This window comes from Pseudochaenichthys georgianus, chromosome 13, assembly GCF_902827115.2.
Source record: "Pseudochaenichthys georgianus chromosome 13, fPseGeo1.2, whole genome shotgun sequence".
In the NCBI taxonomy this organism is placed as follows: Eukaryota; Metazoa; Chordata; class Actinopteri; order Perciformes; family Channichthyidae; genus Pseudochaenichthys; species Pseudochaenichthys georgianus.
Genome location: NC_047515.1, coordinates 32,522,515 through 32,536,119, shown reverse-complemented (window position 1 = coordinate 32,536,119; position 13,605 = coordinate 32,522,515). Strand labels below are relative to the sequence as shown.

General features: G+C 39.8%; 2 protein-coding genes across 3 annotated transcripts; both read right to left on the bottom strand.

Annotated features, from left to right (window-relative positions):
• Positions 1 to 403: 403 nt before the first annotated feature.
• Positions 404 to 6,996, bottom strand: tagln (transgelin). Of its 2 annotated transcripts, XM_034097333.2 has the most exons (6): positions 6,887 to 6,987; positions 3,832 to 3,871; positions 2,859 to 3,047; positions 2,551 to 2,722; positions 1,309 to 1,411; positions 404 to 1,217 (listed from the first exon to the last, which is right to left on the bottom strand). In XM_034097333.2, the coding sequence occupies exons 2-6, from the start codon at positions 3,841 to 3,843 to the stop codon at positions 1,079 to 1,081; spliced, it is 615 nt and encodes a 204-aa protein (XP_033953224.1). In that variant the 5' UTR covers positions 3,844 to 3,871; positions 6,887 to 6,987; the 3' UTR covers positions 404 to 1,078. The 2 variants fall into 2 exon arrangements, with proteins under 2 accessions (XP_033953224.1, XP_033953225.1); XM_034097334.2 differs by lacking the exon at positions 3,832 to 3,871 and having other exon boundaries at positions 6,887 to 6,996.
• A 2,777-nt stretch (positions 6,997 to 9,773) lies between these two features.
• Positions 9,774 to 13,235, bottom strand: cbln18 (cerebellin 18). The gene is made up of 7 exons (XM_034096724.2): positions 13,163 to 13,235; positions 12,377 to 12,473; positions 11,682 to 11,861; positions 11,408 to 11,560; positions 11,215 to 11,297; positions 10,223 to 10,303; positions 9,774 to 10,116 (listed from the first exon to the last, which is right to left on the bottom strand). Exons 2-7 carry the CDS (start codon positions 12,471 to 12,473, stop codon positions 9,967 to 9,969), a joined length of 744 nt encoding a protein of 247 aa, XP_033952615.1. The 5' UTR covers positions 13,163 to 13,235; the 3' UTR covers positions 9,774 to 9,966.
• Positions 13,236 to 13,605: the final 370 nt, after the last annotated feature.

Here is a 13,605-nt window from a genome sequence, read left to right as displayed (position 1 = left end):
ACAAGATCAAACTAAGTTACATTAAGGCTGTATGACCTTTTTGGAACTGTGAAATCCCCAAAGTGGCATAACCTTAAACTACCAGAATCAAAACTTTATTTTTTTCAAAAGTCTGTTTTAAAACTTAGGTAACATATCTGTATTATCAACAGTTTTTGGTGGCTCTCGTTACTTCTGTCTGTGAAGGGATCTCTTCTTAGCTGAACATTTTGCACAGACACAAGTGGATTTTATTTAGCATTGGTCACATGCCCAATACGAGCATGTCAGTTATATTTTCGGACACACTTTTAATAAATGGTAGTAAAAAAGGATCCAGTGAGTGGTGACATGTTTCCTCAATATTCCCATTATGCATCATTGTCAAATTGAATTACCCAGATTCACAAAGTCAATTCAGAAATGTATTTCAAAGTCATTATTTAATAAGACAATGTACAAAAAATATCGGCGCTGATACAGCAGGCGTAGCATTGTGGTAAGTGGTAAGTAGGAACAATTAACAAGTAACAATATTATAAATTATACCAAGTTAAGGTACGTCGTGGGTTCTGTCGTTATTCAATTTGGTAAGAATAACCCTTATGCAATCTACCTAAATACAGATGATTTATTTTTGTTGGAATCCAAAACCAATGTTTCTAAAAATCTAATAGAATACTTAATAATTATTATTTCCAACATGGTTTTGAGGCTATCAGAGATGACACAGTTGTCAGTTATCTGTCATATCAGTGCTGATTTATATTAGAAAGGAAAAGCCCAATGTTTGGCACATTGTCACTGTTTTGTTTTTACCACCAAGGCAATGCATCGGTCATTTTTCCGGTTACTATTTCCACTGAAGACTGCTAAGGTAGTACTGTTCCTAACTGCAGTGGAAGGACAAAGCATGGTGAACTCTGTGTAAACTAAAGTGTCAAGACCAGGAAGTCGAGGGTATCTGTTAGAAGGAAGCTCAAATCTAAAGCAGAAAGAAATGTAAGGTTAAAGGGGAGTTGTAGTGGACCGGTTAAACTAACAGGCTGTAAGAAGGTGTCAGGGGCTGAGGAGGTTACGGGTATCTGGCTCAGTGGTTTTACATGATCTGCCGGGGTCTTCCATAGCTCATGCCTTCCTGACTGGCTCCCTGGTTGGACCCCATCTGTAGGCCAATCACGTTTTTGCCCGCCTTCATCTGGTCATCTGAGAAGTCTCGCTTGTTCTCCTGGGCTTTCCTGCAACACGTCATTGAAAATGTTTCGGAGTTAATACAGCTATTCAGCTAATGGTAATTGGTGTTGGTTAGATAATGCATATGACACTCACTTGAAAAACCAGTTTGCCTCTCCTTTGTATGTGCCTTCTTCCTTAGTGATGGCCAAGCTGCCCAGAGCTGACAGAGTCCTCTGCACCGCCGCCAGGTCCTTACCTGTCCACACACACATAATGGATAGGATTAGTAACTCAGCGGGGAAATTATTATGTATCCTTAAAGGTGGGGTAGGTAATTTTGGAGAAACCAGCTCGAGTGCGCTAGAATTTGAAAATACACAGCCGGAAGAAATCTGCCACTTCCTTACAGAGCCCCTCCTCCAACACACACGAACGCGCACATGACCAATGAGGCACGAGATAAGTTTGTGCACAGATGGAAGGCTGACAGGCAGGTAGGCCATCCAGTTATTTTAGCCGGGCCAGCTCAGATGATTGGTCGTGCTTTTACAGTACTACGGCTTCCACAGATGACATATTTTAATGTATTTATTGTCAAAGCATTTAATATATTCATTACTGTCGGGATGTTAAGAGCATTCCATGGAATATAACAAAAAGTGTATCTCGAGCCGGTTTCTCAAACTTACCTACCCCACCTTTATGTGCATTGTTGTATCAAAGTATTTTCTCTTCTTCCATGTCAGGAGAAATTAACACTAAATGAAATGTTGATTCAGCTTCTCACGCCGTGTTTTTTTTCCTTGTTTGCTTCCATGACAAACCCAGGATAAAAAAGACTGAGAAAATTCTCCAAAGGTTCATGTGAATGGGGTGCTCGTTAACAACAGCAAAACTGAATCAAAACATCTGTTTACAAACTTCCAAACAACTTGTGAGGTATAATCAAATTCTCATGTGTTCAGTTTTGTGCTCACTAAGTCCAAACACTTGCATGTCTGTCATATCCCCTGCTACTTATCACTTCCAAATATACAGTCTCGCACATTGTCTCGCAGTGTTACATCGTTTTAAGCACATATTTGTTTATATGTGTTTGAGAAATATTGATCATAGGATTGGATAAGTGAGACTTGGATTAGACTGCATAAATTATTTATTTTGCTGACTGATATTTTTGACAGTTTAATTTCATTGATCAATATTTTTCTCTGTTTCTTGATTCCTTGTTCAATGTGGAAGCATGCGAGTGAAACTAAGTTGTCTTCAATCATTTGAGATAACAAGGGGTGAGTAATTGATATAAAGAAGAATTTGAACCCAAGCCAAATCTTGTCGTCTGGCATTAAATGTTTTTCATTAACCGAGGAATTAAGACAATGAACCCCCTCTTACCTTCCCAAAGGTCCACGGTCTGGAACATGTCAGTCTTGGTGACGCCATACTTCTCGGAAGCGTTGAGGAACTGGGAGATCTGCTCCATCTGTTTGAAGGCTGCGGGTGAGCTCGCAATCTTCTTCACTGGCTTGTTCCCGGTGAACAGAGAGTTAATCAGTTCACAAAGAACCTAAGGAGACCAGATAGAGTGACACAGGGTACAAAAAGAGGTAGACAAACAAGGGAAAGATAGGAAGGAGAGGCATTAAAAACATGATCAATAAGAACTAAAAAAAACATCTATTAAACCGTTGTGTTGCACTCACACATCCATCTTTCAGCCAGGTCTGGAAGCCAGTTTTGCCGGCCTCTGGCTTCCCCACCCCGGAGCCACACTGACGGCTGATCCACTCCACCAGGATCTGCTCCAGCTCAGAGTCGTACTTGCTGTCGATCTTATCCTGAACCTGCCGGCTCAGGCCGAAGGATGGACCTTTGTTAGCCATGCCGACTCCCTGAGAGAGCGTGAAAAAGAGGAAAGGTGGAGGGAGATCGGAGAGCAAGCCAGTGTGGAGGAGATGAAGTAAAGAAGAGTCAAAGAAAAAAGAAATATTATCTCTGGACATAGTATGAAAGTAAATGTGAGGATCAGCATTTGGATTCATCTCCCATCATGACAACTAACAGCTTCAGGCAGACAGATGTTGTGAACTTACTGTATTTGTGTGCGTCATTGCAGTTTTACTGTCTTTTAGTCCAAAAAGCTTTTGCAATATAAACAATAGCCAGCACTCACATTCAATTGCAATAACATTTGAAGGTAGCCTGTAAGCACAAACATGCACAGATGTAAAATAATAATAATAACCCTAACCCACACACAGATATCATTTTATAATGTACTGTAGTATACACTTATACATGACATGCATGTCAAAGCGTGTATTTAAGCATAAATGCCCAGCACCTATTTTAATCACCGCTCCCAGAACGTTTGCATGTACAGCGTTTTGTCTCCTAATACACACCATTTAGCCCATCAGGACCTGTGTCTGAGGCAAAGTGGTGTACAATGGGAGCACTATATCAGCCAGCTGATTTTGTTTTGCATATATTCTTTTTTGTGCCTTAACAAACACACACTCACATACCACGCACACACTCTCTCTAGCTCTCTCTTTGTCTCTGTTAACACAATAATTATTGCGAGCACTTTTTTTTGTCTTATGCTTCTGTAAGCCTTTGGCCAAAAGCCAAGTGTAGCAAAGCCCAATGAACGTGCTGTCTGCACCACCCAACCTTTGTTGCCATCTTGATGTCAGGTCACTTCAACTTGTTCCTGAGGAGGTTAAAGTTCAAATGTCAAAGGTTAAACCCAGGAGCTGGAAGACACTCATCTTGGATGGATAAGAGTGAACCCTTGCTGAGTCTTTGCTGTTGGTGTCAGGATGTTTCCAATCGGCCTCAACAGACTTTTCATTGAGAAAAGTAAAACAAATGACAATCTCGGCCAAGACTGGACTGATGTAGGACAAATATATTTAAATTAAGAACTGTTCTCTCATATTGCCAGAATACAAACTCAACTGAAGAAAAATATGAATCATTGTTTTTGCTCAATGTCTTAATCATGCTGTTTCTTCAGCATGTTGATATGTCACACCTGTCAGTATGACATTTAAAGATGGGTTTATGTCCACCAGCAGATGTATGTACTTTTTTCCAAAACTGCAAATAGATATACTGCATGTGAGAGTTTGCATGCCAACGACATTAATGGATTCCTGCCCAGTGTTCGCTGAGCCTTACCACCAACCCTGTTTTAATATTCCTCACATTCCTCGTGGTGCTTTTCCAGGACGCAAAAAACCAAACACACATGCTGGGCAACACGCTCACTTACACTCAACCTCATAAGTTCAGATACATTATCTTCATCTGTCTGCCTTTCGCTCTGACTTGTACACACACACACACTCGTACCCCTTGCTTTTTCCCACTGACATGCGTCATTTTATAATCATTATTACAGAGTAATGTTTGTCTGGTATGCCGTTAACTTTTTGCCATTGGCTTGTAGTTCCTGGCCTTATAAACTTCTCTCTGGACCACAATTGGGAATAACACACACTACACTCTTTGTAGGGAAAAAAATAGAAGTTATGTCCACCACAATGTGCACTCAATGCCTTCTCGTGTCTTGAGAAGAGAAGGGAAGAGAAGAAAATGGAAGAAAATAAATGAAATGAGGAGAGAAGAGATGAGAAGATTGTATTTCCACTATAACTTATGTCCTGTGTGCAGTGTATGACAACCGTACAAACATCTCATAATATTTTAAGAGGTCAAGTCCGTGAGGGCCTCTATTTCTGGTATTCATGTGTATCTAGGGACCTGTTGTTATCCTTGAGACCCGGCCAAGGACCAATAACTCTGTCTGCTAAACAAGCTTCTGTGCTATCTGGCTGCTTCTCCTTGAACATTTAACTCACTGTTCACTTGGCATTTCATATAACCCTAACTATAACTGCTTTTTTGAATAGTCTACTCTACAGCCTGATCTATCAACTTTTACACAACTATTAGTTCCTGCTAGAAGTCGTACAAATATCCCTGCTGATGCTAATACTTCTTGTCATACAGCATCAACAGCAATAATTCTAAACAAATCTAACTTTCCGTGCATAAAAAGAAAGTCTGTACGATCATAAAGCAAATGCCGTGTTGTAGTACTTTTTGCAGTTTTAATCGATTAATACTTCTGATGTACCATTCTGAATTACGATAAAGTTAAAACCATGAATAATAACATTAAAAAAAGCGAAAAGACTATAAAACAAAAAGGAACAAAAGCTAAATTAAGACTTAAAATGCCTCCTTTCAAAGTGCTTTATCCCACAAACATGACTTCATCTCCTCCGTCCTTCCATCCGTATATCTGTCTCAGCTGTGTTTCTGCTCTGTTTCTCTATCACCATGGTAAATCTGTCTAATGCCAGAACAGGAAACCAGTGTGAGGGCTGTGGCGACTGCGGCCGCCGGAGAGGACATGGCGTCATGCCGCCTCCCCTCCTCTTCAGTTAACTAGCTAACCACCACATGATGAATTGGTAGAGGTCAGAGTTTGTTATAAAGCAGCTGGATTCTTGGCTAAATGAAAAACAATGCAGCAGTGTCAATGTATTTGCAGTCCTCTGGTTGAAGGATGCCCTTTCTGCAACTGACAAACTGAACATCCTTTTCTTACATGGCTATATAATGCTTTCCTTTCCAGACTTTTATGAGCATTGAAAGCATTTTCTGAAATTGCTGACCCTTTATGATTCGGAACATTCTGACAGACTTTAGATCTGCTGTGTGTCTGAGCTGATGTTTTTCTCCTGACTCTGAAAAGAGAGCTTTAAGCAGATGTGGTTAGTTCCTGGTCGTTTAAACCATTATGTCCTGCTGTGTTTATGTGCTGCAACCTGACTGGCAGAGGAGATAGTGTTATCTGCTGCTTAGAAGCTGAACTGCCCCCTGGCACGTCCTGCACGTTACTGCTGGACTGGTTTGACTGGAATCACTGGGTGCTGCCATCCTTACCAGTAAGTCTTTATCCATACAAGTCCCCATGAACACAAAGTGAAAGTTTGGAGTTTACATGTCTTGAGTTGAGATACTGTATTTCTGTGTGACTGATTATAAAAGATGTAGTCAATAGATGCATCTCTGTGCTCAGTATGCAGTTGCCTCTCATACCTTGTGGATTCACAGGCCTCCAAAGCCTGCGCATGGATGTGTGGGAGTATAATTTGCTTGTACAAATAAAAAGTATGTGCACTGCATGCAGAGATATGCATCGCTGTCTGGCTCACCTCTCTGCTTCTCCTCCCCTCACATCCAAATCATATTTAGGATACATGGTGGCAATGACACAATCAGGGTTTTTGTGTTATTGTGACAATCCCAGTATTTTAAAAGATGATTATTATGAAACTTAACAAGAGAACAGTACTTGATTGATCCTATGAAACCAACTCAATAAATACATTTGAGGAACTTGAGGAGAATTCAAACAGAAATATCTTAAACAACTTTCACAACCAAAATCTGCAGCATGAATTTCAAAGTCAAGGTATTTACATATTGATCTTTGGATGTTTACAATGCCCTTTTTTTTTTTTAAATGATCTTACATATAAAACACAGAAGACAACGGACACGCATATTTAGGATAAATAACTAGCTAGTCCTCAAAACTACCGACTGAAAAATAGAGCGATGGCCTCTTCCCATTTGCCATCTTCTCAAACTAACTGTCCCAAATCCAGTTCAAGAGCTTTTTGGAGGAATAAAATAAAAGTATACTCACTGTGTGAAGGAATAGGTCAGTTGTGTGCTGGCTACTAGTGCAGCGTGTTGGGACGAGTGAGGATGCTTGACTGAGTGTTTGTATATGCGTCGTAGGGACCTCCCTCTAAAAAATGACGGCTTAAAAGGAGCAGATGAGGAAAGATGACTTCACTAGTCTACCAAGAGAGGGAGGGAGGGAGGGAGGAGGATGTAGTGAACGTGAAGGAGAAATAGGAGGGAGTGAGGGTGAGGAAAAAAAGGAAAGTTAATCCTTAAAAGGGCATGGCCTTTCAGCAGCTCCCTCTCTCTGTGTGTGCGTCTCCTCCCCTCACGTCTGGTTAAAAAGCCCAGCCTTATTTGGGTAGAGCTGTTCCATGTAGATCAGAGACAGCAGCCAGGCGTTGGTTTGGTCAGCAGGAATTCTCCAAATACTTTTGCCACATCCCTCCTCTGTCAAAGTTGCAGCAAGATGTTGAGGTGGAGGATTGAGGCTGATGGGAAGGGAGAAAGGGAGGAGTAGAGACGGAGAGAGAAGTAATAGGACTTTACAAAAAAAGTCCAAGGACTTTACAAAAAGGATGTGGACAAAAGAATAAAGGTGTTGGTCCTATCCCACTGTAAGGAAGGAATTGTGTAAAATATGACTTAGTGTTTAGAGATGTTTGCACACCAATGGAAGATAATAGGAGAGGAGATGGGAGAACGAAGGAGAAAAGAAGATGAAGACTAAGGAGAGGAAAGGAAATGAGAAGGAGAAGATGAAACACGAGGGGAGCGAATTAACCAATGAAAGGAAGAGAGAGAAGGATAGAGGAGACTGATGGGTTTAGGAAAAAAAGAACTTTGTAGACAAAAGGGATGTAAAGGGGAGAAAGAAGGGAGAGAGGAGAGGAGAAGAAGGGGGTGAGAAAGATGGGAGTGAGGAGGAAATTGTCATCATAATTCAGACAGAGAACTCCTTGTAAGTCCTGGACCTCCACCTTTTGTGTGTGTGTGTGTGTGTGTGTGTGTGTGTGTGTGTGTGTGTGTGTGTGTGTGTGTGTGTGTGTGTGTGTGTGTGTGTGTGTGTGTGTGTGTGTGTGTGTGTGTGTGTGTGTGTGTGTGTGTGTGTGTGTGTGTGTGTGTGTGTGTGTGTGTGTGTGTGTGTGTATACCACGCCACCACCACTTATGACATTTTTGTTCCATACCAGTCACTTTTGGGCAGCCCTGTGAATGAGAGAGGTGTTGATCATATGCTCATGGATGCAGTTGGCTTCACTCCTTTAGTGGAAAGCTAGAAGCTGAATTGATCGCTCTCAGGAGGACAACATTGTATGTAACAACCGTTATTTAAACACTCACTTTTTAGCACACAAACACAAACCAGTCTGTAATACTGGCCATACACATCCTTATTCCTTTGTGATCATAAAAAAACAACCTGGCCAAAACCACAAAATGTTTAGCTTGTTTTGTTTCTGTGATATCCCATGTGGCTGAGGTCATCTTATTCAATCCTGCTTTAATAAAGTAAAGTATACAAAATAATAAGGAAGAATTTGGTACTCATGATATGTTTTCCAATTATGCAACTGATTTGCTCTAGATAACAAACACAGGAAATGATATTCTTCCTGGATTAAGTTTTATACTAACATAATGTTCTTCCAGTCCGACAAACATTTGAATATTTAACATAAGTTAAATGTTCATCGACCGATTTCATTTGTTTTATTCCAAATGATTAAACCTCAAAGCTTATGTTTAGGCCTCCATAGCGCTTGGTTGGGGAAAGATGTTGGTCATGAAAACAAGTCACAGTGTCTTCAAGTAACTTTGATCACATCATTTTTCTTAAGTGATATCAATACTGTACTTAAAAGTGTGTAATACTTTAGGATATGAACAATGAATCCCTTTAAATTGTTATTGATTTTTTGTGATTTTCCTGGTGAACACCTTACAAAGCATTCAACAGTTTGACTGAGCAATGTTTTATTCGTGAGCATATATTTAAATAGTTAGAGAACAATTATATTATTAATGTCAAAGGCCTCTTTTTGCTGATCCAGTTAGTCAGACCATGATATGTGTTAGAGCTAACATTCATTTTATTGCCACTATAAATAGAAAGCAAAACTGAAATAGTTCATCATAATTGGGACGACCCCTCCTTTTACATGTTGGTGCTTTACCACTCACATAGTTGTCAGTCAAAATATAAGGTTACAGGCAGCAGGTGGTTATCTTAGCATAAAGACTGGAACAAGATAATCACACAATCCACCACCTAGGCTCAGGCTCACCTGGACATAGCTATTTATTTACATAACGGACAGATATGGGAAGTATCAATCATCTTACTCTGAGCAAGAGAGCATGGACCCACAAGCCAGTGCTTCCTCACACCTCAGACGATTCCTACAGAAATGACTGGCATGTCTAAACTCTCATAGTGTGTGTGCCTGTGTGTGTGCAGCATGTGTGTGAGCTTCATCATGTGTTTATCCAACTGAAGGAATTTACTTGGTCTGGCATGTGGTTCCATTAAAGGCGTTTGTTTACAGTGTTTCGCGATATTGCAGAAGTGTTATGACTCTCTGTTATCATTCCCTCATTTTGTCAAAGTCTCTGACTGCTACCGATTTCCATTCATGGTCTCTCTCTCTCTCTCTCTCTCTCTCTCTCTCTCTCTCTCTCTCTCGATTAGTTCAACTCAATTCAAATAAGCTTAATTGGAATGGATGTTTTTTTTTTTTAGTGAAACTTCATTATTCAGCAATATGTAATTTAACTTTTGCAATAATGTGACTTAAACTGATAAACCAAATAGATAGATCAATAAGAAATTAGAAAATATAATAACATCACGCTTCAAATAATCTTTTATTATTTCCAAATCAAAACAAAGTCACACTTCCTCTGCACACAGACTGATATTGTAGTGTTGGTTATTGCCAGGCATTCTCAGATATATTTTTTAATGGATTCAAACATTTCTCTTTTCATGCTATCATAAATCTTAAATGCCTAAATACAAATGCACACATCAAAGTGTGAACGTCTTTTCTTGTTCACCTCAAATGTTCTAATTTAAGGTCCAGGAGTCTGACATAATTTAATATTCATACATATCAATGTAAGGGTTGGTGTGGGGGTACAGCATGTAACCAGTAAAGATATTTTCTGCGAGGAATTTACAGAGCTTTCTCCCGGACATCAGCTCAATGTACACCTGATCGCCTCTCTGCAGCTCCAGCACCACGTTCTGAAAGTATACACAATACAAAGATTAACAAAGCCAGTGCAACATCTTGATGTATTATTGTAATATTTGATCACCCGTTATTGCTTCTCTCTTTTTCACTTCTTACCTGGTTAGCATTGTCCTCAGGGTCTTGTCGATTGTTCTCCCACACGCCGACTATCCGTTCTCCATTCTTCATCAGTTGTACCTAAAGACACAACGAAACATTAAAGGTCCCCTACTATACTGTTTTTCATCAATATATTATAGGTCTCAGTTATATACAAAACATGTCTCTGACGTGTTTGGCTCGAAATACCCAACAGATCATTGCAGCATCCCATAATCCCCTCTGTTTCAGCCCCAAGTGCTGATTCTGTGTCTGTTACTTTAGATGAAAATAAGGAGCCACGCCCCTCTGCGAGATATTTGGTTAAAAAGAACACAATGGTGCTCTAGGACAGTGTTTCTCAAACTTTTTCATACCAAGGACCACTTAACCAATAAAAAAACACTCGCGGACCACCTAACTCCACAAATATCCAAAAACACATCGTTTTTTACAAATCGCCTGAAAATGGTACAAACAAGTGGCAACATGTGTGATGGAGGTGTTTATCTGGGCTATATCATGCAATCGAAAGTGAAACTTAAGCTCGTTTCATGGCGGAGATATTCCCGCTAGAGTGCGAAAAACTTAAATAAATGTATTTATTTCAAATGTGAAATGTTACCAATACTCACGGACCACCAGTGGTCCGCGGACCACACTTTGAGAAGCACTGCTCTAGGAGGAGATTCAGGTGATAAGGTGGGGGGGGGGTTACCTTGGTTGCTGATTGGCTAATGGTTACACAAGCCACAAAATCGTTATGACATCATAAAGTGGCCAAAATCTGATCAGCTCATTTTCAGACAGGTTTTTATACAAATGGATTAGGACAACAAGTGAGCGAATCTTTTTTTCTGAAACTTTCAGAATCTCTTTGCACATGTTGATGTATAAAAGACATGAAAAAGTGGATTTAAGTTACAAATGACTTGCTGCTGCTTTTTGAGTAAATCAGCAGAAGTTGTTCAGAAATCCTGTATTTGTTAAATCGTTTGTGTTGGGCTTACTTGATAGTACAGACGCCCATTCTCTTGTGAGAAGACTGAGAAGGAGAAGACGTAAACACCAGCAGCTGGGGCCGTGAAGACACCTGGAGACGGAGGGAAACAGTTGGTGTAACTGCAATTATGAATGCTTTACACACTTTCATTGAGAATGATATAGTGAACGCCTTCATGTGTGTATGCATGTGATTCCTACCCAAGGCAGGGTTGTATCCATTGTTATGATTAAGAGTGACATGGTTGTATGGGATTGGCACGTTAGTATTGAAAGGACCAAAGCAGGTGTCACTAGATCCAGGAGCAGTTGAAGAGGCAATATTTGAAGCTTTGAAAGCAACCCGGACGCCACCTGGGAGAAACAGAGAGATTTATTGTATTGAACAACAAAGTGTACACATAAGATTTTTGAAGCAAACTTTCTGTGGATATGTTGGTCTAAATGTACCGTCCATCAGTGAATGTGTGTTCACCTGTGAGCTCTTTTACTCTGTATTTCAGTGCACTGATATTGAACCACAAATGTTTAGTCCTCATGAAGCTGTCATCTTCTAGTTGAAACATGTCTTTGGTAGCACAGCAGCAGCCACGCTGGTGTTCAAAGGCACATTTGCAGTCCCATGTGTTACAGTCCAGAGGTTTGTCCAAGTTGACTGGAATAAGAAGGAGGAATGGTCAGGGGAAACAAACTAAAACCCAGAATAGTTTATGTGAGGGAGACGTTCAAAATGGAGGGGCAGAGGGGTCAGTTTTAACCAGGAAGTTCTCTGTCGACTTTATCTGACTTATAAAACAGAAGACAAAACATGGTAGGGTTGCAAAGCATTCAAAAATGATGAACAGCTGACATGATGATATATATCCATGACATCATTTAACTATGTGGATCAGTTCTAGATTATAAAATAACCCTTTAACCAAATGATTTAAAGGTCTCAATGGACTTATGGTTTAAGAACATTTATAAAAAAGAACAATTTGACAGTATGAAGATGTCAGGTATGATTTGCTGTCGATGGTCATTTGTTGTATTGACAGGTAAAATAAGACTTTCTTCTACACGCTCCTTTCCAGCATGGGCTCTATAAACTGCTCTAAGTGTACATGTTTTTTTAAATTGCTTAACAGGAGTGGAACAAAATAAACAATAAGATTATTAGCAGCTTACGTGCAGCCTCTTTCAGTGTTTCAGCTACGGTCAGAGCCTCTGCAGGACCACTGAGACACAGCGGCCCCAACAGGAACAAAACGGGTAAAACAACCATCTGAAATAAAAAAAGAATGATTCAGTATTGGATCAGTCATGGATACATATTCACCCAAAGCAGACAGGCTTTCAAATCAAATATTTGTTTCAACTTCAACCAGTTCATCAACCATTGTTTATATTTTTTTATTTTAATTATGACGTTCGATGTGAGGAAATAAAAGCAGCCCTATACGTAAATAAGAGCAGCCATTTCTACTTAAAGGTTTTTTATCTGTTTGACCTTCAAAACACCAAATGAATGCTTACCAAGAAAACAAATCTATTCTGAACAAGCCAAATAGTTACGCCTTAAACTTTTAACCTAGACATTTGTGTACATTTGCTTTTCACATTTTTTTTATTGTGATCAGAAATAGGCTCACACTATTATGTACAATAACAATTATGAATATTGATATAAAATGACCCAAAAGTGACTGGAAGTATAGCTTGAAATAGTAACCCCAGTGCTTAATATATGAATAGTGATTTGATACTTAAAACTAACAATAACTGAGATGACATACAAACTTCATATGTGTTAATATACTCTCAAACCTGTACATCCACCACCCTTCATCATACTTTTTTTTATTCAATTGTTGGTATAGTAATTGTTGGTTGACAGCCATGTAGACAAATGTGTTTCTCTTTCAAACAATGCCTTTAGAAAGCCTTAAATAAGTATAGAAATATAACACTTACTTTTTTTGTTCCTTCCTCTTCTTGGTCAAGTTCTTGTGAGTTTGTCAAACTGAGAGTTAGGGTTTAAAGCAGGGGCTGGTTTTAGCTTCTTATTGATGCACAGCAGGTGAACCTCCCCTTGAGAAGGTTAATTACGCCTCCTCACATGCACGCACACGCACACGTATGCACGCACGCACGCGCACACACACACACACACACACACACACACACACACACACACACACACACACACCTACAAACGTACACACTCATCCACACACAGGTTTCAAAGCCAGACACTAATACTTACACCAAGAGGACCCGGTAATATTGCACAACAATAGTTTTTATTTCACTGGAAAATCGAGAATTGATCCTGTTGCTCCCTTCAGCACACTGTGGTTGGACCATAATAGCCCTTATTAGGACATCAGTTTCAGATTACCAGCCTCTTAGAGGAC